This window comes from Lacerta agilis, chromosome 2 (assembly GCF_009819535.1).
Source record: "Lacerta agilis isolate rLacAgi1 chromosome 2, rLacAgi1.pri, whole genome shotgun sequence".
NCBI lineage: Eukaryota > Metazoa > Chordata > Lepidosauria > Squamata > Lacertidae > Lacerta > Lacerta agilis.
Window position 1 is genome coordinate 90,286,637 of NC_046313.1, and position 22,970 is coordinate 90,309,606.

Consider the following 22,970-nt stretch of genomic DNA (forward strand, 5'->3'; position numbering starts at 1 on the left):
AGGAAAATGGGCCTAGTACAAGTACATAACAAAGTTCCCTAAAGAATGAAGCAACACAAGTTAAATTCTGAAGTGTTCTTTGTTATCTTTTCAAAACTAACATTTGCTTTTTATTAAGCCATCTAAATTGCGCCTGAGCAAGAAAACCCTCTGAGCAACCTAAGCTCTGTTGACCTTTGCCTTCCTGAAGATAAAGGAAATGGAACACCACCTCATGGGGGACCTTATCATTTCCATTGCTAACAAACAATGTGGGGTTTCATTAACCTTGGCATATTATTCTTTGAAACTTTTAAAGTATAAGTATATTTGGATCATCTTTGGCATCTTATGACAGCAATTTTTATTGGATTGATTTTTTTTTTAAAGTCAATAGAGATTTAATGCAACTACATCTCTGCAGCCAGAAATGCCAACAGCAGCCTATGAACACGAGGAAAGAACTAAAATGAGCATACCAAGTAACATCAGGAGATGGGACAGCAAAAAACTGACAGTACAGGTGGCTTGGGTAACCCACAACCGCAACATATTCTTCACCATCTGGAGTTAACATTTCTGGAGGAATGTCTGCAAATGTCAACAACAACAACAACAAAGTTAGAACTACAGATCTATAAATAGCTTGGATTTAGAAGCACCTGCCATCCCATGGGGTTGAGAAAACATTGCTGTCTAGAATCCAGCAAAAGTGAGTTGCACTTAGGAGCTGGCTCAGATGTTTACAAATCACTTGCTATGCAGACCCGGGGGGGGGGAGGGACGCTTTTTTGTAATGGTCAGTCAGTTGCCCAATCCAACATCATACTCACTGGCCAGAGGAATAATGACTACTGAGACAGGACACCCCATCTGTCCCCTTGAGCAAGAAATCCCATATCTTTGTGGGCAGCAGTAACAACCCATGAGGCAGCTTCTTGGAGGAAGAAAGCAGCAGCAAACAAGGCTGAGAGGGCAGAACTGGTGCAACCATTAGGCAGAGTGGGCGGCCATCTTAGGCAGCAGATGCTGGGAAGAGCAGCAGCGAGTGGTTGCAAGGCAGAGTGTATGGATGCCATGCAGACTGACTGGCACCCCTCAGGCAAGCCTGCTGCCCCCTCAGGTGCACTCTTGCATTGCAGCAGTCTGGTCAGATTATGGGCATTGAGAGAGCCAATTCTGCTGACGGGACCTTCATGCCTTGGCCAGAAAGTGTTGCAAGATAGAGCTGATAGCTTAGGCATGTGGTTGCTGAGTGGCTAGCAGTGTCCAGTGAAAAGTGCTGAAATCGTGGCCCATGCTAGACCATGCTTGTTATGTGTTGACAAGGTATTCCATGCCTCTGCTGTATCCTTGGGCATCCTCTCATAAGGAGATGGGAATCATCTCCTCCTTGGGTATTGGTTAGTCAGTTAACTAATGGTTTCCCATTGGAAGCTGCCTCTAGACCAGGAGTGGGAAACCTTTAATAGCCCATAGGCCACAAACTTCCAGGAGGGACATGTTCATTGTGGGAGGAGCCAGAAGCAAAAGTAGGTGGAGCAACAAATGTACATTTACCCTTTGGACAGTAGGCTTGCTTCTGGCTGGGGAGGGATGGGGCCTGTGGAGGGCAGGAGAGTGAGACCTGGAGGACTGCTTTGGCCCCTGTGCCTAAGGTTCCCTCTCTTTGCTTTAGACCTTCAGCAAATTGCCTCATGAACTGCCACCTGGGGTATGGGGGGAATTCCCCTTCTGCCTCCTTGTTAATGCCAAAATCTTAAAATGTGTGAGGGCTGACCAAATTGTGAGCTTTGGGGGGGGATTTTACCCCAGGAAATATACTGCCACGGGGGCCAAAATTAATTGACCAATGGGCCGGATTAGGCCCCAGGAAATATGCCTGTCTTAATATTGTCACAAGCCACTCAGAGTCTTCTGAAGCAGTTTTGTATAAAGGAAAGAAGGAAAGAATGAACGGAATAGTATCATAAGACAGAAGGGAGTCCTACCCATTGCTTCCTTGGGGTAGATGACAGCACTCTTTCCAGTCACCATACTCATATGAGGATCTTCCAGGTGAGATGCTCTTTCATCTCTTTGGTCATATTGTTATCAAAGTTGGAAGAGAAACTGAGCCCTAGAGTGGCCTAGTTTACTTGGTTTGCTTCCTTATACTGAGTCAGACCATTGGTCCACCTAACTCCATACAGTGGTACCTCGCAAGACGAAATTAATTCGTTCTGCAAGTCTTTTCGTTTTGCAGAAATTTCGCCTTGCAAAACACGGTTTCCCATAGGAATGCATTGAAATTTAATTAATGTGTTCCTATGGGGGAAAAGTTGGGGCTTGTTGCCGGCAGCAGCAGGGGGGGTTGGGCCTGGCTGGGCCCAGCCGGAGCCTGCTGCCGCCTGCACCAAGCGACCAGGGAGAGCGAGCGGCGAGCGGCAAGAGCGAGCGGCAAGCTGGGAGGGCGAGCGGCGAGAGCGCCCCCTCCCCGTGGGCCCAGCGGAAGCCCGAGCCCGGCCCCAACTCCTGCCGCCTGCACCGAGTGGGGAGAGTGAGCGGCGAGTGGCGAGGGCGAGCAGGGAGGGCGAGCGGGGAGAGCGCCCCCTCCCCGCGGGCCCAGCCCAAGCCCAAGCCACAGTCAAGAAGGGCGGCGAGAGCGGTGAGTGAGCGGCAGCAGCAGGAGGAAGCCGGGTGTGGGGAGCAGGGGCCGCAGTCAGGGAGAAGCCAAGGCAGAAATTGGCACCGGACCTACCTCTTCCCTCCTGGAGCGGTGAGTGTTCTGGGGTTTGCGGGGAGCCGAGGGCAGACTCGGCTGCTCCACCTTGGCACTTGTGAGCCTCGGCGGTGGGAGGAGGCGAGCTGCAGCTTCAGGTTCCCGCCGCCGCTGCCACTCTCCTCGCAGCAGCAGGTTCCGGCTTCTTCTTACAGTGGTACCGCGCAAGACGAATGCTTCATTTTGCGAGTCACGGCCATAGAAAATTTCGTTTTGCGAGTCACCTAAAAAATCGCAAAACCCTTTCGTCTAGCGGGTTTTTCGTTTTGCGAGGCATTCGTCTTGCGAGGTACCACTGTATTGTCTTCTGTAATGACTGGTAAAGCATGAGTTTGGCCAAACTGCGGGAGGCAATGGAGGACAGGGGTGCCTGGACACGACTGAACGACTGAACAACAACAACAAATGACTGGCAATAGCTCTCCAGGGTTTCTGACCTGGATCTTTTCCCAGCATTGCCTAGAGATGGATTCAGGGATTGAACCCAGGGTCTTTACATGCAGAGGCACTCTTCTGCTGAGCTCCATACATGCTGCGAATAGCTGGAAAGACTTACTAAGCACATCAATGTTTGCTGTGGCGAGGATGGTGCCATGCTTGTTCGTAGCCTCACACTGGTACACGGCACTGTCTTCCAGCTCTAGGTCGGTGACACTGATCTCCCTTGTTGAAAAAACAGCCCTGTTGGATTTTATTTCTGCCTCTGCCAGAAACACAACAATAGGATACAGGATCACAGTTAGCCAAATTGTGCCTTTCTGGGAATGTAGAAATAAGTGGGCTTTCAGAGAGAAGCTCTCATCCATTTTGCCCGTTGTTGTTGTTGTTACTACTACTACTATTCCCAGCAGAACAAACTGGATGTTTTGCACCTTGTCCTTACCATCAAGAGACCTGCCATTCACTTTCCACTTTATAGTTGGCTCAGGATAGCCAATGGCTTGGCACAACAGCACAAAACTTTCGCCGACACCGTAAACTCCACTTTTGGGTTTCGTTACCCATATGGGTGGTTCTGTTGAGAAAGAAGAGAGCCATCTTTCAGCCAAAGGCAGACAGACACATGATTAACATCACCACCACAACCACAGTAAGGCACCTAAAATGATGAGGCGCTTTACAATTATAGAATGTCTATAGAAATTGCATATAATATAGTTTGCAATTAGGCAAAAAAAGAAAAAAATGAAAAATAAAAAAATGGCCCATATAGTATCATTCAAGTTACACATTGCATCAATAGTTCCCACACTTATTCGGACCACTGCCCCTTTGGTTCCATAAACTGATTGGTGCCCCTTACCCTACCCTATAAATAGCATTATTCAGAGTATCAGTTTGCACGACCCACTCAGGAAAATAGTAACACAATAAAATTTGAAACGACAACCATTTAATTGCACATTTATTCAAAATCCAGCTAAAACTATCTAGTTTATTAATTTAACAAAACTGATGAATCTGATGCAGTGATTTTCAAATCCTGATAGTCATTTTCACCTCTAGTGCCGCCTGCTGCCCACTTACCTGTTAAAGTATCCCTAGGTAATCCTACTGCCCACCTTGGGAGTCGCTGTGCTACATGCAATAGTCATGACCAGCTGTATATTTCTTAGAAATCACTGGGGGAATCTGATTTGGATTGGCGGAATGGTTTTTCAAAAATACACATTTCTCACCCACACAGATTTCACAATAAAAACTCTCAATTCCCCTGAAGCTCCTATTAGACACAGAGGGGGAAAATATATAGGCCCCCACATTGTACCTGTGTGTTTTCTTCTCTGTGACTAATAAAAGCTTAATACAGCAGAAAAGTTCATGGGGGAATCAATGCGGAGTACAGGTTTTTAGATCTTTTCCCCCATAAACCACAGCCTTCATCCAAATCCCCCTCATTGTAACCATTCTCTTAAGAGAAGCTGTCCTTGTGGTTAGCGTGTTGGACTATGACCTAGGAGAGTGGGGTTCAAATCCCCACTCGGCCATGAAGCTTACTGGATGACCTTGGGCCAGTCACCATCTCTTAGTTTAACCTACCTCACAAGGTTGTTGTGAGAATGAAGTGGGGAGGACGAGAACCATGTACACCACCTTCATCTCCTTGGAAGATGAAAGTGGTATGTAAATGTAATAAATAAAAATAATAAATAAATAAAAGAAGGAAGCCTTGGAGGCCAGTGGTGGAGCATCTCCTTTGCACGCAGAAAGTCCCAGGTTCAATTCCTGGCATCTCCTCTGCCTGGAATTGTGGAGAGACGCTTTCAGTTTGTGAAAACAGTGCTGACCTAAATGGACCAATGCTCTGGCTGAGTATAAGACGGCTTCCTGTGTTCCTAAATAATGTGTGGTTTGGCCTTAAAAAATAGCAATAATTGGCTTGGGGGAGGACAAAAAAGAGCTATGCAGCTAAAAATTTCTCTAAGGAAATATTAATTCCTTCTTTGATTCCAGGTTACCAGCAGATGGCACTCTCTGGCAACAACTGCAAAAGGAAAGGAAATTCAAAAGGCTGTGCTTTTACCCTGAGTGATGCTGTTAACATTGTTATTACCTTTTCAGCTCTGGTTGTATCAAAGGAGAAAGGGTGGGGAAACATACATAAGAAATCCTGTGATTTGTTGCCCCAAACTCTGTTCACTGCATCTCCAACGACAATGGCAACGATTGCAATTTTTGTTGTTGCTTGCAGGGGTTGCCAAGTTTCCTAACACTGGATTGACCCTCTCCGAAATCATGAAAGGAAGACTGAGACATGCAGAGCAAGTGAAGCAACAGTACGCACAATGGCGTGAAGGTAGAGGACGGTATTTTCTGCTCCCGGAACAACTTGCATTCACAATCAAACATTATGATCCTTAGAGCCGTGAAGTCGTCCTGGGACTGGGAAACAGAAGTGAAGCACCTCTGGCTTCAGCAGCTGACCAGAAAGGCAAGCAGGAAAGCCACCCGGCCTAGCACACCAGCCACACAAGGAGCAGCCACAGAGTGTTTGCTTTTCTGCTTCCTCCCTCCCAAATCTTAAGACCGTAAGAAGATCTTGTTGGGTTGGGCCAGTGGCCCAGCATTCTGTTCTCACTACGCCTGTCCTGATGATTGTGGGAAGTCCACAAGGAATACTAGCTGTGCCACATTCCTGACTGTTGCTTACTGGGAAGGAGAAGAGGGGCAGGGCCTCAGAGTGATTGGTGTGGTGCAAATCCACTGGTGCAATCAATCTGGCACTCCTGCATCATGCTGAGCACAACACCATCATGACCCTCTCCAGAGCAACAGCCACCAACCTGCCAGGAAGCTAGCATAGCAGCTTTATCCCGCCTGAGCAGCACCTGAGTGCAATTGTGATTCCTTGCAGCTGCCTCCAACCAGTGGCATAGCATGGGTTGCCAGTGCCTGAGGCGAGACAAGTATTGTGCCCCGTAACCAGTGACAGCACTGGCATGGCAACTGCAACCCACCCATTCCTCCCTGTCCACCTTCAGTTCAATGTGGATCTCAGCCACTGCCCCCCCCCCAACCCAACATTAAAATAAAATATATAAGCAGTCTTAATGAAAGAAGCAAAGGCTTTGGGAGGGGAAAGAGTGCGGGAGTGCAATCGTGGGACCGGGGTTGGTGGTATTTGAGGTGCTCCCTGCCTACAGAAAGAGGCACAGACTGAGAGGAGGCTACACTTTTCTTTTCTTGAAATTTTGCTCCCCTAATAATTTTGCATCTGAAGCTATTGCCCACACTACACCACTGCCTCCAACTGCCCTCCCTGGGACTGCAGGACCAAAGGAAATCCCCATCTATCAGCTGGAAGACTAAGGGCTGCTGTGTGTGTTTGAGTATATTCGTAACATAAATCTGAACTTTTTTGGGGGGGGGCAGCTGGGGATGCCATTACCTGTTGCTTGAAAGCCACCTTGAGAATCATTTGATTGAAAGGCAGAGGATACATCTTCAAAATAAATAAATGATAGATTAACACATTGCAGTCTAAAAACAAGCAGGCACACTCCTCTTCTGGAGTAGGCAAAATGGAAATTCCCAATTCTCAAAGTTGTGCCATAGTGGGCCATAAAAGGTTGACCACACTTAGATCAGGCCCTCCAGCCAAGAGTGGCTCCTCACCCCTTGACTTGATTCACTAAGAGATTTTCCAGTAAATGAAACTTGAGAGTGGGAGCAAGGTGTGAGCACAGAATGTCCTAATCATTTAATCTCACCAAACACATCTGAAAAGAGAGCAGGGAAATTATTATTTACCTCTATAGAGACCGAGCATGCCAGAGACTCACACGTAATCTAACTTTTGTCTAACATTTAGCCATCCTGCAATATTTAACCTCAATTATATCCGTGGAAAAAAGGAAGACGAATGTATACATGGCAATCAGTAGTGGGTTTGGGCACTTTTTGGGTTGTATCCAATGTTAGTTCTGTTTAGAGCAGAACCACTGAAGTTAATAGACCTGTCTAACTTCAAGTTCATTGATTTCAACATTTCTACTCTGAGCAGGACTAGTATTGGACACAACCCATTTCTATAAACCCACAAAAAAGCCAAGCAGATTTCTCAACAGCTTAAATAAAAGGTGAGAAATGACTCTTCTACACTTGGCACCATCCTAATCTTAATACAAGAAAAGTGTTGCAAGCAATGGATGATTTTGGAATCTCAGTCCATGGATGCTTTTGAAAAACTGCTCGACAGAAATTTGTTGGACATTATTTTAAGTGATCAATCCCCTGGCCTTCAGCTAGCTTTAGCAAGTTGCTTCTTGGCATGCCAAGCATCCACTTGCACAATGCCTAAACTTGATGTCAGGAGTCAGTTTTCTCTTTTAAATAACAGCTCGTTAAAAAAAAAAAATCTGGGCACTTAACCAACATGGGCTTATTGGTGCTTTTCAGTAGTTTAGTGTTGGTTGCTTGTTTACAACCGCAGGAAAATTTGGCTTAACTACTAAGATTGCTTTCAAAAAGGACTCCCATTAGTCTAAATCTCTTGCCTTGTTTGTAGCTCAAGAGGCATTAAGATATAAGAGGATTAATCTTGAGAACTATGAGAGTTCTCGAGCTCCCTCCTAACCATCACCTTGTCTTGCATACCTGCGCAAGGGTCAGGCACAATTAGAGTCTTTGTACACAGAAAACACCCTGTTACTTATTTCAGTGCAGCTTATCAGGAGTCCTCAGCCTTTGGGGGCACCAGGAAAATCTAAGTAACTGTGGTGGGCACCATAAAATACCCATTTCACAGAAGAAAAGGGTGAAACCCCCATCCAAATCAGGCAGCACATCTATACACTCCCCCAAAAAACAAATAAAACATACGACGAAGACAACCTCCCACAAAAATAAGTCAATATTTCCCCCCAAAGCAAAAAAGAAAGAGAAAAAAGAAAAAGAAAGGAATAAAATGAAATTGGGAGGGTAAAGGGAGTTTTGGCAGGCACCAAGGAGCTGTCGGTGGGTGCCATGCTGCCCACAGGTACCATGTTGGGGACCTCAGCATTAAAGCAAAGCACCCCAACTAAATGGGTAGGGAGATTTTTGCCTGGGACCACTCATCTTCCTAACTTAGCTCTTACAGTTAAGGGAGATTTGGAGAAATGATTGCATAGAATTGCAACTGGAGTGCATAAATGCAGGTCATTTCATACAGTGCATTTAAAGATATTATAAGTGTACACCTGGAAATGTGAAACATGTAGCTACACTCGGAGGCTTGATTAGCTGCAATTCCCTACTGAGCATATGCTAAATGATCACCCTACTTTACCATAGTGTGATGTATGAAATGGCCGTATTGCATCCATTATAAACCTAAAAGGATCCTAGCTAAACAGATTGGCCGCCAGAAGAACTGGGTATGCAACCTTAGGCATGTGCCCTCTAATCAAAAGCCCAGGATTATTAGCAATGACTCCGTGCGGAAAATCCCTATGAAAATACCTGTATGAGAGGGAGGAAGGGGGGATGCTGGGTGACCAAACCATCAATCTTTAGCTGCAAACTCACCTTAAAATGTATAACCAGGCAGCCTTTGTTTCCAAATGATTCTAAGATGGTGTGTGAGAGGCATGCAAGCTGTTGAAAATGTCTTGCGCTTTCAACACAATGACACGATAGGAAACTATGTGAATAGCTAGGCTTTCACTTTTCTGTTATCAGCAGGAGAGAGAACAGACATGGTGCAAAAAGAAGAAATTGTGAGTGCCAGTCACCCACCTCCGGGTTTAATTTATGTTCTATCCGCACCCATGCGCTTGAGAGAAGGCAGCCAGAGCAGCTTAGCCTGGTTGTAACTTGACTGCAATGCCAATGGAATCAATTAAAGCCAGTGAGGTCAGCACAGCTAAGATCCCTTACACCAAAGGAGCACCGGCCCTTAGCACGTGATGGAGTGGGAAGGAAGGTGTCGGCCCATGATTAATGGCAGTGACATTTTGCTGCTTGGAAACTCAAGAGAGAGAAAAAAATGAGTTGGGCTCAATTTCTCCCGGGCTTCCCATAGGTGGGGAGACTCCTGATAATAAACAGAATCCTTGTCAATTCCATTGATCTTATTTAATAGTTTTCCATGCTCAGAAAGAGAGGGTGGGGGGAATATATCCGCACTGCTCTGTTTGGGCACAGGGTGGTGGTATGGATGCATTTGCATCTGTGCATCTTAACGAACGGAGGCAATAATTTTCATCTGAATCTGTGGCCATTATTCTATGCCGCTTAATTGCTGCGACTTCCTTGGCATTTGATTGCTTTTGCAGCTCCTGCAGTTCGCTTTTGAAGACGGCTTCAGTTTTTCAGTAATTTTTTTTTAAAAAAAATCCTCAGCCAGATTGTTAAGATATTCAACGACTGTAGAGACATTCCAAGCCATCTGGAATGATTTCTAAGTCAGCAATTTGCAGTAGTGCAAATTGCCCCATGCACTCTCCCTACCCACATCTCTCTCTCTCTCTCTCTCTCTCTCTCTCTCTCCTCTCTCTCTCTCTCTCTCTCTCTCTCCCTTCTCCCCCCCCTCTCCCTCCCTCTCTCTCTCACACACACTCCTGTGCAGCATGATAAATACTATAAAAAGTCAAAGGGAAAAGCACAGCAATGCCAGTGCTTCTTTTTCTTTTTTAAAAAAAAACTGTCCCAGCAATTTAAAAGGTAACAAGAAGATGCATCATAAATATTTGAAATGCTTATTTCGTTCCTGGATTTCCTCTGATACCAGGGAGATGAAAAGAGTGGGATAAATATTAAAATCAAGCAGGAGACAGATGTGTGCAATTTAATGCTCTCTGTGCTCATTTCCTCAGAAGGCCTGGCAGTTTTATTATTTGATATCGCTGCTCACTGCAAACGGCTGGGAAACAAGGTACCTTAAGGACTGCTTTCTACCTTAAGAACTGCTTTCTGCCACATGTTACCCACCCACCTCCACCCCACCATACTTTGTCCATTATTGGAGGCCTTACTTCAGATATATAATCCTTAGAAAGCCCAATGACTAGCTGCAAGAAAACGGGATCTCTTCTGTGGTGGCACCCAACTTGGGGAACATCCTACATCTGTTACGTGGCTGTTTTAGGCGGGAAGTAAAGAAGAAGGTAGGTGGCTGAGACTTGTCTGTATAATCTTGTATAATCATTTGTCTTTGCTGTAGTTTCCACAATTACAGGTACCCCTCCCCCCCAATAATTGGGCACAGCAAAAGACTCCTATTGTTGCCAATTTTAAGCAGGGACATCACATTGTGTGGAGAGTGGAGAGCAAGTCCTTCCTTCATCAGCTGCGACCCTTCCCAAAAATTGCTCCCCACAAGGGAGTAGGGCTGGGGGAGGGGAATGCCTGTTCAAGTTCAATTGCTGTTCTGTGTAGAGGTGGGAGCGTGAGAGGATTTAAGCTTCACAGGTCACGTTGGACCCAGAGGCCAGACAGCCCAACCTCTGTGACAAAGGTGGGTCCACACAGTACTATATTTCACACTATATTTGCCATCTACCTAGATACATTGGCCCAGATTCAACAAACCTAGTGTGCTAGTAGAAGCCAGTACAAGGACTCCTGCTTGTGCTATAGAGATCTTCCCCCATTTCTTCCACTTGTGTCACCCAAATCTGCTCTGGCGCATCGGGAGAACCCCCAGAACAGTGCACATGCACAGAGAAGAGCATTCTGTTTGGCAAAAAGAAATGCTTGCACTGGTGGAACAATCATATTAGCCCCATGTGAATTTCCACCCATTACTTTGTCTGTACAACTAACTGGGTGTGTGGGAGGGAATTCCGACGAACATGTCCATGTGTTAAAAGCCAATACGATGGTATCTTATTGCCGGGTAGGCTAGCTTCTGACTGAGTCACCTGCATTACTGGACACACATTTTGTGACTGTAAGAAAGGTCTCGACAAGGAGGAAGAGAGGCCCTCCACATCATGCTGAAGAGCTCCTGCATGTTGGGTTCACTCTCATGGTCAGTAGACATGGTCAGTCTGTGTCAATGGCAGGCACATGTGTGAGAGGGCTTACCTCAGCAGCTAGACTGGTGACTGGGAGCGGCCGCCGAGATCATATAACACTGGTCCTGAAAGACCTACATTGGCTCCCAGTATGTTTCTGAGCACAATTCAAAGTGTTGGTGCTGACCTTTAAAGCCCTAAAAGGCCTTGGCCCAGTATACCTGAAGGAGTGTCTCCACCCGTATCATTCAGCCCGGACACTGAGGTCCAGCACCGAGGGCCATCTGGTGGTTCCCTCACTGAGAGAAGTGAGGTTACAGGGAACCAGGCAGAGGGCCTTCTCGGTAGTGGCACCCACCCTGTGGAACGCCCTCCCATCAGATGTCAAGAAAATAAACAACTATCTGACTTTTAGAAGACATCTGAAGGCAGCTGTGTTTAGGGAAGTTTTTAATGTTTGATCTTTTATTGTGTTTTTAATATCCTGTTGGGAGCCACCCAGAGTGGCTGGGGAAGCCCAGCCAGATGGTGGGTATAGATAATAAATTATAAATTACTACTACTACTACATGGTCAGAACTTGGAAGAACTTGGTTGCATGGAAAACCATGCCCATAAAAAGCTACCTCTTCATATGTCAAGTACATACAAGGTCATTTATATGGTGACTACAAAGGTATGCAACAAAACCTTGATGCACATTGGGACAGAAATGGTGACTAGGATGTGTGTGTGTGTGTGTTTAATTGTTTTCCTACCTGCGGCTTCTCTGTATTATCCAACCCTACCCACCCCTGCAACTTCCCCTGTGGTAGTGGCTGCCTCTCTATTTTCCATGTATAGATATGGCTTTCGATTCCTGTGAAGGTATGAGGTAGAAAACTCTCCGCGTACAACTTAAGACGATAATCCCATATTGCTTTATTTGAACTATTTATCTGGAACGGAAGCACTTGAACCTTGATCTTTTTCTCAACCTCAGATAATACTTCTCCCTTTTGAGTTCCAGTTGACAGCAGTACAGCTGCAACGCTTCTGTGACTTGTTCCAGAAGCAGCAATGAAATGCACGGCTGGAGGACTGTTCCCGTTAAGTGTGTCGTTTCAAAGGCTATTCACTGTAAGAACGTGTATTTGCTGAGCTTGCAGATTGATAGAACTACTGTAGCAAAATTGCACGACTGAAATCCATTGACGACATAGCACTCACACTGGCACAACGCAGCACGAGTTCACACTCTCTGCTTAAGTGATAGGAAATATAACTGGCAATTCTCTTCCCTGGCTCCCTCCCTCTCTGAGGTAATTTCCTCAGGCGATTAGAAAGAATGATCCACGATGCCTGCATCAGGATAGCATTATCATATTTTTATTTTCAAGCTATGGAACCAGAAAAAAAATCCAATCACATGGTATCCTTTAGAATCAATGGTTTGTAAACCACCTTAATATTCTGTAAACTGCCCAGAGAACTTAGTTTTATGGGCAGCATGCACACATAATAAAGCCTTCCCCAATCTGGGGCTCTTCAGATGTTTTTGACCACCTGTCCAGTGTCCTATCATCCCTGTCTACTGGTCATACTGGCCGGAACTGATGCGAATTGGTGTTGAACAAGAGGGTGCAAGGTTGAAAAAGGCTACATTACACTGGCACTGCCATCCTATGCATGCTTTCTTGGGCATGTTACATGAATATAAATAAATACAAGCTATTTCTACCTTGTTTTACATGCAATGCCACAAAGTATTTCTCATGAATTCTTGGAAGTATTTCTCTTAGACATATGTGGCAGAATCTATACAGGACCAACTGGATAGCTCAGTTGATTAGAGTGTGGTGTTGATAACACCAAGGTTGCAGCTTCAATCCCCATACGGGGCAGCTGCATAGTCCTGCATTGCAGGGGGTTGGACTAGATGATCCTCAGGGTCCCTTCCAACTCTACAATTCTATGATTCTAAGAAGGTTTGAAACATCTGCCAGGTCCCCTGAGTGGTTTAGCTCCAGTGTGGAACTTGGAGGTTGCACAGAATGCTGATCACATTGTTTTATAAATGTAATCTGCTTTTCAAAATATTCAAATTATTTTTATTTAATTTTTATGGTGCACGGCCTTTAAAAAAAAATCACTGGCTTAGATAAGGCCTGAGCAACTTGTGATCCACCAAGGTGAAGGCTTCCTACCACCCAGGTGTGTCAATACTGGGCAATGGACACGACATAGTTGTTGTCCTGCCAGGAATAGCACACGTTTGACAAGCCTGATTAAACTGCGGGAGGCAGTGAAGGATAGGCGTGCCTGGTGTGCTCTGGTCCATGGGGTCACGAAGAGTCGGACACGACTGAACGACTGAACAACAACAACAATGAATGAGAATAGTAACACTGCCTGGAAGGATGGAATTCAACTACCAAATATGTATCAAAGAGCATCATTAATAAGATCACAATACCTTCAATGTCCACTGTGAACTGATGTTTCGTTTCGCCCAAAACATTCTTGGCAACGCATTCATAGACCCCTCCGTCATCTGTAGTGACTTGTTCTATCTTCAATATCTTTCCAAAATTCTCTCTGACTCCTCTGTCATCCCTGCCTCTGTCAACCCTTCTCCAGGTTAGATGTGGTGTTGGACTATGGCCAGAGAAGAAGAAACAGGAAAAGATTAAACTTTTTTTTTTTAAGTGACATTTTCTCCTTTTTAAAACAGATGGGTAGTTTGAATATTTCAGCGTGTGTGCCTTTTATCTTTGTTCTAGCAAACCCTTGACTTCAATAAACCACATATATATACACATATATAAATATACATATGCATAAATGTACAAAACTTACCTTGTAATACAAAATAACAGTAAATAAATTTTTAAACAATAAAAAATATACATAATCTGTTAAACCTCATATCAGAGGCATGCATTGCTTGGAATATGCATTGCCTCCTCATTAAAGGACATGGTGAATGTGCAAAGCATATTCCACTGCCAACAACATATTGGAAATATGTTGGAGCACCACAGAAAGGCAGTAGCATGTACATAGAGGTAAAGAAACTTGTTTCATCCCGTTCCATGACAGCTTTTCGCAACTATAAATGGGGTTAAAGATTTCATCGCAATGACACTAATCAATTCTGTGCTTGCCCAGCCAGAGCTAATTCTCCAGGCAACTGAATATAAAAGAAACTTTGTGTTTTGCAGAATTAATGGGGCACTCTCATAACAAAGCAGACAGAAGTTCAGGGCAGGCTGCTAACTTCACATTCCCAGCTGGCCTTCCCGATGCCAACACACTACATGGCACACATAGACCCAAGTCCTGGCTGTTTACTCTTCTGTCCATCTGTTGAGATGGCAACATGCCGAGACCCAGGTTACTATCTCCTCCTGGTTCCTAAAATATATTATGGCTTTAAAATGAGCAGAATGTTCACAGTACAAGTGACATATATTTTCTTCAGATGGCATAGCCTTCATTCCTCCCCCCCCCCCAAAAAAAAATCCAAGTTTTCCCTAAGGCTTTATTTATTTTAAAGAATTGCATATCAATACCCGATCCCCCACGAGGTGAAATGACGACACAGGACACTGGAAATAAGGTTAATGGGCATAAAAGGCCACAACTTTATTGGTTACGGATGTTGAGCGGTATTGACTTTAGGCATTGGAACTAACTAACAATATCCGACTCCAGCACGTCGCGCTGGCAGTCCGGGAAGGGTTAACCACCGATGGGTGAGAACCCTGCTGCTGCACATCAGCTAGGGACTCACCCAGTGATCACTGGACTGGGGCGTGCCTTTGGCCCTCACCCACCGTGGTTTCGGACAGGGACACGCCCCCCCGGACTCATTTACTGAAGTACCCTTCAGAACCTTGGGGGGAGGTGATGGCCGAACCTCCCCCTCCACCAAGATTCTAACTGGGATAATCCAATGCCTAACCGCCAAACCAAAGTTGTGACGAGTTGCTACGAGGTAGGCGAAAAACCACCAGGCGGAGCCAATTTGCCAAGTGCGAAAATTCCTACCAGGCCCCTTAACGGCGACCAACGGCGGTCCATAGCAAGGTCATAGCGAACCTGCCTAACGGGACGCTAAGGGGCGAAACTGCCTAACGGGACACTACGGTGCGCTGCCTAGAGGGTGGGCGGGTGGGAATCGCTGAATGGAGCAGGGAAAAGAGCAGGCTGAGCCCTGGGCGCGCTCTGGCTTAAATGCAGCCAGCCACACCCGACCGCTGAGCCGACGCGCCCAGGACTCAGCCAGTAGCGGCAGGGGATGAAACCATCCCCTGCGCACGTGCTGGGATTGTGCTGAATGCAACTCCCCCTCCTTCCTAAGGGGCGGAAATGGATTTACTAATCCACTTAATATTCTAAAACTTATTAAGTAATATACAAGCACACATACACAATCACAAAAAAGCAGAACAGTTACAAATATATTTGTGTGTGGGAATATATACATGCATACTGTACATAAAGGGAAGAGGTAAAAATAGTAATTCAGACATAACAAGATCCAGGTCGCAGCTACATTATTAAAAACAACAACAACAGCGTTTTGAATGTGTTATAAACATGCAACACCAGATGGTGCTAGAGAGAGAAAAATATTTCTTTGCGATGTTCCATAATGCCTCCCCTTTTTATAACAATTTAATTTCTGAATTATTTATAGTGGGGGGGGGTTTCCTTTGTGTAGATCCACCCCCAGTCTCATGGTGAGACAAAGCCTGGGCAAATAGATGTATCTTTACAAAACATCCAGGTTACTGGTTAGTTTTTCTAGTAGGGCTGTTTCCCATACTACTTGGTACCATTGGTCCATGTTTGCTCCTGTCAGGTCTTTCCAGTGTCTGGTTATGATGCGAACAACAGAGAACCTACACAAACAATGCTGGCACCAAACCCTACTCATATTAAGTAAAATAGAAACATCGTCACCCCACCCCACCTATCCCCCCATCCCACCCACCTCTCTCCCCCTTTTCTTCCTAATGTCTCAACAACAAAAACTGATTTGTAAAAATGTTATACAGAAAAATACGTGAGAGACATTGCACTACCTTTGTAAATCAAGAAAATCTTTAATAAAAATATTTTTAAAAAACATCCAAATTCATATGTTCCTTACGACAACAGCACCCAGAAGGGAAAGAGAAAATTTTGTACAGTTTTCCCTCAAGATCAGTGTCAACAGCAGGCCTATTCAGAGGGGGGTTGGGGTAGACCTAGGTACACAAGCTATATCCTTAGAGGGTTAAGCCGGTCAGGGCCTGCCGGACTTAGGCTTTCACACCAAGAAGGCCCAGTGTCTCATTCTGCTCAAGGGCTGACCCTGCTTATGCCACATTTCTTCTTATTGCACATGCAGCATGCCATATGCAATATTATGGCTGCTAACATGCTCATGTTCCCCTAAAAGGATGCAAGCTTAAAACTGGAGAAGTGCAGTGCAGTCTCTCTGCTCCTTGTTGCCTGAAACGGAGAACAAATTTTGCCCTCTTCCTCACTGAGGCCAACCCTGTAAAAAGCCTTGCTATACCAATCAAACACCAATCGCTGCCTTCATCTATTTGCCCCTTCATGGTCCAGCCTGAAGCAGGTCACTTCCTGCTGCATACTAGGGTCAGTCTTGGAAAAGTATATGTATAATTCATAGAAACATTGCCCGGTTACTCCACCAACCCCACTTTTTTCATGGTGGAAATTATAAAGAGAGAGAGAGGGAATACTCACAGTCCTTCAGCAATGCATTCCAGGAAAAGGTCAGATCCTTTTATGACAGTCACTTCTGAACTGTGGCCAGAAGACTCAGGGATAACAAGTTTAGGTTTTCTTTCCTTGATTAAATTTGCTGAAAATGAAGTGGGGGGGGGAGAGTAGTAATTTCAGAGCTTTTGAAATGAGCTGAGCTCTTCCTAATATTTATCATCCATGAACGATAGAAATCTTAATGCCAATTGATTCCTGTATAGCTAATGCACTGGAAAACTGAATGGCACCAGACTGGATCGGCAACAATTTTCTCATTGATTTCAGAGTATGTATTTGGATATATACATCTAAGTCTATATCAAAATGTGGTATTTTAAAATTGTGGTTCTGTTTTAGGAGTGCAGCAAACACCACTGGTTCTCCATTCCTATAGTGTATGCCAGATATTCACTGCAGACCCTGTATGCTTGCTGATACAGTTAGATACCAGTAAAAACAAAAAGCAGGGCACACATGAAGTCTTGCTCCATACAAATTTATCATTCACATGGAGCTGAAGATAGTGTTAAAACCAGGGAAACGACAACAGTCACGCCATAGCCTTGGAGGCAAAGCTGTCCCCTCAGAGCAGGGGTATTTTTTTTACTGCTCAGCTTCATTTCTTCCCCAGTCTTGTGTTTAGGGAAAGTCAAAATGTCTACCATTTTGTAATCTACTAGAGTGCCTTGGAAACAGCTTTTGACGCAGCACAAAGAGCTCTTCAGAACACTGCAACCAGCTGCGGTGGTTACATGGAAGTCAGTAAGCAACAAGCCTACCGGATATTGGAGTTAAGTGTGGTGTAGTGATTACCATGCTGGACTATGACTGGGGAAAACCAGGTCGAAATCCCCACCCAGCCATGAAGCTGGTCCTCTCACAGTCAAATCCTACCTCACAGGTTGCTGTCAGGGGGAAAAATTGGATGGGAGAAGTGGGAGAACCATGTATGCCTTGGAGGAAGGGTGTTTCATGAATTGCAATTTATAAATAAGCAGCTGCAGAATTATTTACATGACTACTCAGAAACAAGTGTCATGGAGCTTTATGGGGCTCACTCCCAGGTAAGTAGGTAAACAATCATAGGCCAAAACAAAACAAAACAGTTTCATGCTGAATTGCAGTCCGTACCTCTTATATCACCCTTTTACTTATACAGCAGTACAACTGGTATGAAGGTTGAGAACCAAAATATATACCATTATTTTATATTCTGAAAAGTGAAATAACGTTTAAGACACTGGACCTTTGAAGTAACTCTTATTTCAGCTGGGTCAATTCTTTTATTCCATATTATTGACATTGTGGGTGAAAATGCTAAATAGTGACAACTTACCCTTGGCAGCGCTAGGTGAACTGGAATCATTAGTATGTTTTGCTGAAATAAACAAAAATGGAAACCAAATGGAAACATGAATGGTGATGAAATTTATTGAAGATCTGATGGAAGCAATCAAACTTAATTCAGGTTTCAGACCACGGTGTTGCAAATGTGTTTGCCTGTTGGGTTTTCTCTTCATCCTACCCCACTCTCCAAAATATTCACCCTAATCATGCTGCACGTTAAGCAGTTTTTCAAACTCTCCACATGGAGTGAGAGGGAATGCAATGTCATTTGAGTAAAAAGGAAAAAAAAAAAAAAGCTAGATTCAAAGCCACTATATATATCCTAGGATTGTGTGACCATAGTATTCTCTCTTTTTTTAAAAAAATAATCAAATATAATTATTAAACATGTAATGCAAGCATGCACAGTGATAATGAACTGATGTATAAACAATGTAAATGCTGGAAAAGATGTCAAATTCAAATCATTTTAAGTTAACCTGTGTTGTAAAATTAAGTCGGACATTTAGAAAACATCAACAGTATCCCTCCTGAAAGGACAAGATTCAGGATAGTTAACATAGTCTCTCTCTCCTTCTTGGCCAACCACATGTCCAAAAATGCATGGAGAAATGTTACTGGGAACCAGGCCGCACACATATATAGCACAGAGATACTGTGATTTTGGAAAACATCGAGCATCAGCCATGGAGGTGGCTAATGGCTGTCTCCCTACACAGCTGAACATTCTTCCTGATTTGTTACATCAGGAAAGATAGTTTAATTTAGCTTCGTTTCACTTATGGTGTCTGCTGATTTTGCCTTAAATGATTTTTTAAGGTAAAACATCTCAGGAAGGTTTAGGGAAGCAAAGGGATGGTTTAGTTGTTGCTGTTGTTAAATACAAATTGTCTAGAGTGATTCTTCACATATCCAGTTTAGATAATTTAATACAATTGGATCCCCTAACAATTTTGTTTCTATTTTATTTGCCCTGGTCTACTTTCCACATGAGCACAAGCCAGATTGCCTGCATGCTGTCTGTGGTAACTCTTTGTGTTATTTAAGATTTTCCCAATCTCGGCAGATCTGAGGAAAATAAGATTGACAACTGTGGAAAATGTAAGGGTAAACCTGAACTCTTTGGCAATAAAACACAAAAGCAGATAGCTGAACATTGCTTTTAAAAAATGCATCAGGATGTTATTCAATTCTGAAATGGCACACTATTCACAAAGTCTATTTACAAAGTCAAAGTATTAAGACAAACAAATTACTTCTATCCGCCATGAGCCTGTTTCCACTCATATGGTGGCTCATTCTTCACGGCATTTTTCTGACGGAGGTGGGAGAGTTCCACAAGAAAATACCTGAGCACATTTTATAAGTCAAAATGGATAGATTTAAGCTCTTGCTGCTCCTCCAGGAGCCCATGCTTCTGAGCCATGTTGAAAACAGGTCAGCTACTCTCATATATAGGGAATTATTTGCAGCATATTGCTAAAATATGACTGCAGAATCAAGCCATTTATGGCCAAACCTACAAACTGTTCCAACAGCAAGTAAGAATGCCGAATGGAACTGAGGTGTTTCACTAGCTTAATGCCAGGTGTAGGCATTGAACCAGTACCCTAGTATAGCACTGCCTTGCTAATGCTGGCAACAGATATTGATTGTTTGTACATAGCATAGAGCACATTGGTCAGGGGCTGAACACAATAAATATCTCTGTGGAGATGACGAAGTACTGTGGTACCTCGGGTTAAGAACTTAATTTGTTCTGGAGGTCCGTTCTTAACCTGAAACTGTTTTTAACCTGAGGTACCACTTTAGCTAATGGGGCCTCCGCTGCTGCCACGCGATTTCTGTTCTCATCCTGAAGCAAAGTTCTTAACTCGAGGTACTATTTCTGGGTTAGTGAAGTCTGTAACCTGAAGCATCTGTAACCTGAAGCGTCTGTAACCCGAGGTATCACTGTATTCCCTAACAACAGCATTTCAGCCACAGCTGTTCTATGTAGTATAAATCTTGTTTGTAGACCATCTTCAAAGACCTCAGATACAGAGGAGACCACGTCAACATTGACAAACGATACAATTCTAAGAAGAGCAGAGAAGCAAGATGAGCTTCAAATGAATCTTCAGTCCTTCAAGTCTTCAGACTCTGAAAAAGGCCCCATCTGGTAGCAACAGAGAAGGGGGAGAAATTCTGCCTGTGACACATTTTAATGCAAACCTCCTTGATTCTCACTTCCCGAAACAACATGAGAACTGAAATGCAGCTACCCGTTTAAATTCACACTTGGGGCAAAATTGCATATTAGGAGAAATGCCCACCAAAGTGCGGAGGAATTTTCATAACAACATTTTTGAAATTAGCAAACCGATACGGAAATATGGCAAACCAGACAAAAGATTTGGAAAACGAAAAGAGAAACCGAGAGAAATCAAAACTGACAAATCCGCCCGTCGCTAGGGAGCAACCTTTTGTAATGGCACTGCAAGCTGTCGGCGACAGCCTTTCCTCCACAGGCTGCTGCTGTAGCGCCAAACCATAATTTGCAAAAATCGTTTTGCTAGCTGATCTCTGTGATTTTGACTGGATCCTATTTTGTAAGCAGATATGTTTGTGTTTTCTTGTTTTTGTTTGAGCAAACAAAGGAGGATGTGCAGGTGGCAAGTGCCCTGAGGAATGTCTCCTGTATCAGTTCAGCAAATTCAGCAAAACAACAGAAGTGCTTTGTAGGGCCAACAGCTGCAGATCTTTTTATGTGTGGGACCTAGCTCTCATAACAAAGACAAAAGTGTAGGAACAAATATACATTGGCAAATATTTTTTTAAGGAATAATCATATTAGAGACACACGTCACGTATAAGAATTCTCAGAGCAGTTGGTTTTGGGATAGACGTTAAGGCAGGTGGAGGAGAGAGGTGGAAGAATGAAAGAAAAAGGGGAAAACTGAACCCCCAGACTTACAACGTGTAACTGTCAGAGTCATTGGCATTTTCTGCACAATAGTCCTCAGCCTCGGAAATGCAGCAAAGCAGCAATAATCACTCCGGCTGTCATTTTCATCCACATTTGCAAAGAAAAGATCTCCCTTAAGGCTCATGGAGACCCTTTCATCTTGTGGGATGTGTTGCAAGTCTAACAAGGAAAAATAAAAATAAAAATAAAATGATGATACAGTATGATAATTATCTTCTCCTCCCCCAACTCCACAAAAGGAAAAGGAAAAAGGTGGCAGCTCACTGTTCTGTCAAAATACTTGCTCCCAGGTAAGGGAATAATTATTTGATGCTAAAGAGTCATGAGGTCTGAAAGTATATTTTAATTATTTACCATGTTTGTTTGTTTTTTACAAGACAAAAAAAGGCCACCATCTTATAAACAGGACAAATTCCTGTACCGGTACACACCCACCAAATGTAAACTGCCTTCTGCATAAATATTCTGCAGAGACAATACAGCAACTGCCATGAAGACTGCATCATTTTAATCGTTCAGACCAGCACAACTATTAATATTACAAAGGCCTACATTACAGATGTCATGGCTGTCAAGAAGCCCCTCGCTCCTGTCACACAGAATGCACACTTATAGCCTGCATTCCATAATGTGATTCCATTTTTAATTTGCTGTTTTGGTAGCCAGAGAATTCTGAATATATTTTTTTTTTATCAAGAGGCGGTAACTGTCACAGCAAATGAGATTCCAAGGTCATGTTCTGGAGCTGTAATTCCCTTGGATCAAGTTCGTCCAAACCAACAGGACAGTCGTGCCTCTCCAGTTACCCTCCAGCTGAATTGGACTTCAACTCCCATCATCCCAGCCAAGCTGGCTGGTTTTGACTGCACCTTTAGTCCAAAAACAGCTGGAGCAGACCAGACAGGGGAAGGCTTCAGTAGGCCTTGGTAGGCAATTGTATCCTTCATCTTCCTGAGGAAACCACAGCCTCAAGTTGCCAATTTCTGCTTCCTTCCACATTTCCCCTGCCCCCTTTTTGTTTTGGACACTGGGTGAGGTGGAGGTCTCAGTGCACAAGCAAGAGATCCTCTTCTTGTTGAGGCAGTCTAGCCATTCACTTCACTCTAGGAAAGACAGTAGAAAGTGAGACCAAGACTGAAGCATGCCAGTGAGCAGAGCCTCTCCGCTCCCTGGCAGGCCTTTACCTGATGCATATGGCAAGATGGGAGCTGTAGACTGGGCAGAGGGAAAAACAAAACAAAACCCTGGCTTCTGTCTCTCTGTCCATGCCCCCTCCAATTAGGTAGCTTGAGAGAACGGAGGGAAAGGAAGACACTAACAACTGAATACAGGTCACAGGTCCATGGACAGCCACAACATAGGCCTCTCTGGAAATGTAAGATTAGGAGCCACTGGTGCAGCGAGGTGGTAGTCTGCATTTGGCACCCAGGTACTGGTGACACTGAGAGAGAGAGGCAAGGCGGCAGGAAGACTGGTGCTTTGAGGATGTACCGGCAGAGCCAATCTGGTGCTTCCACCAGCACATCCACACCATGGCAACATTTCCCCGCCTCCCCACTCCCAATATGGCACAGGGATGCTGGTTCCAGGAAGTCAGGTGTGCTGGCTGTTTCTGCTTTCGATAGGCTTCATTTCAGCACTGAATCTGGAATCTAACCAGTAGCCATTTCGCTCTTTTCCCTTTCACCTTCATCTGCCCTGCCACATGAAG

General features: G+C 44.3%; 1 protein-coding gene across 3 annotated transcripts in view; it reads right to left on the reverse strand.

Moving 5' to 3' along the window:
* The window catches only part of CHL1 (cell adhesion molecule L1 like), a 193,287-nt gene that overhangs the window by 35,070 nt on the left and 135,247 nt on the right, over nucleotides 1-22,970 (reverse strand). For 2 of the 3 annotated variants that reach the window (XM_033141202.1, XM_033141200.1), the window contains 7 exons: nucleotides 21,248-21,418; nucleotides 18,281-18,322; nucleotides 16,927-17,044; nucleotides 13,637-13,818; nucleotides 3,624-3,755; nucleotides 3,297-3,443; nucleotides 459-570 (listed from right to left, as the gene is read on the reverse strand). In XM_033141202.1, coding sequence (XP_032997093.1) covers nucleotides 459-570; nucleotides 3,297-3,443; nucleotides 3,624-3,755; nucleotides 13,637-13,818; nucleotides 16,927-17,044; nucleotides 18,281-18,322; nucleotides 21,248-21,418 — 904 coding nt within the window. The remainder of the gene's footprint in view (nucleotides 1-458; nucleotides 571-3,296; nucleotides 3,444-3,623; nucleotides 3,756-13,636; nucleotides 13,819-16,926; nucleotides 17,045-18,280; nucleotides 18,323-21,247; nucleotides 21,419-22,970) is intronic. The other variant, XM_033141201.1, reaches the window with a different exon arrangement.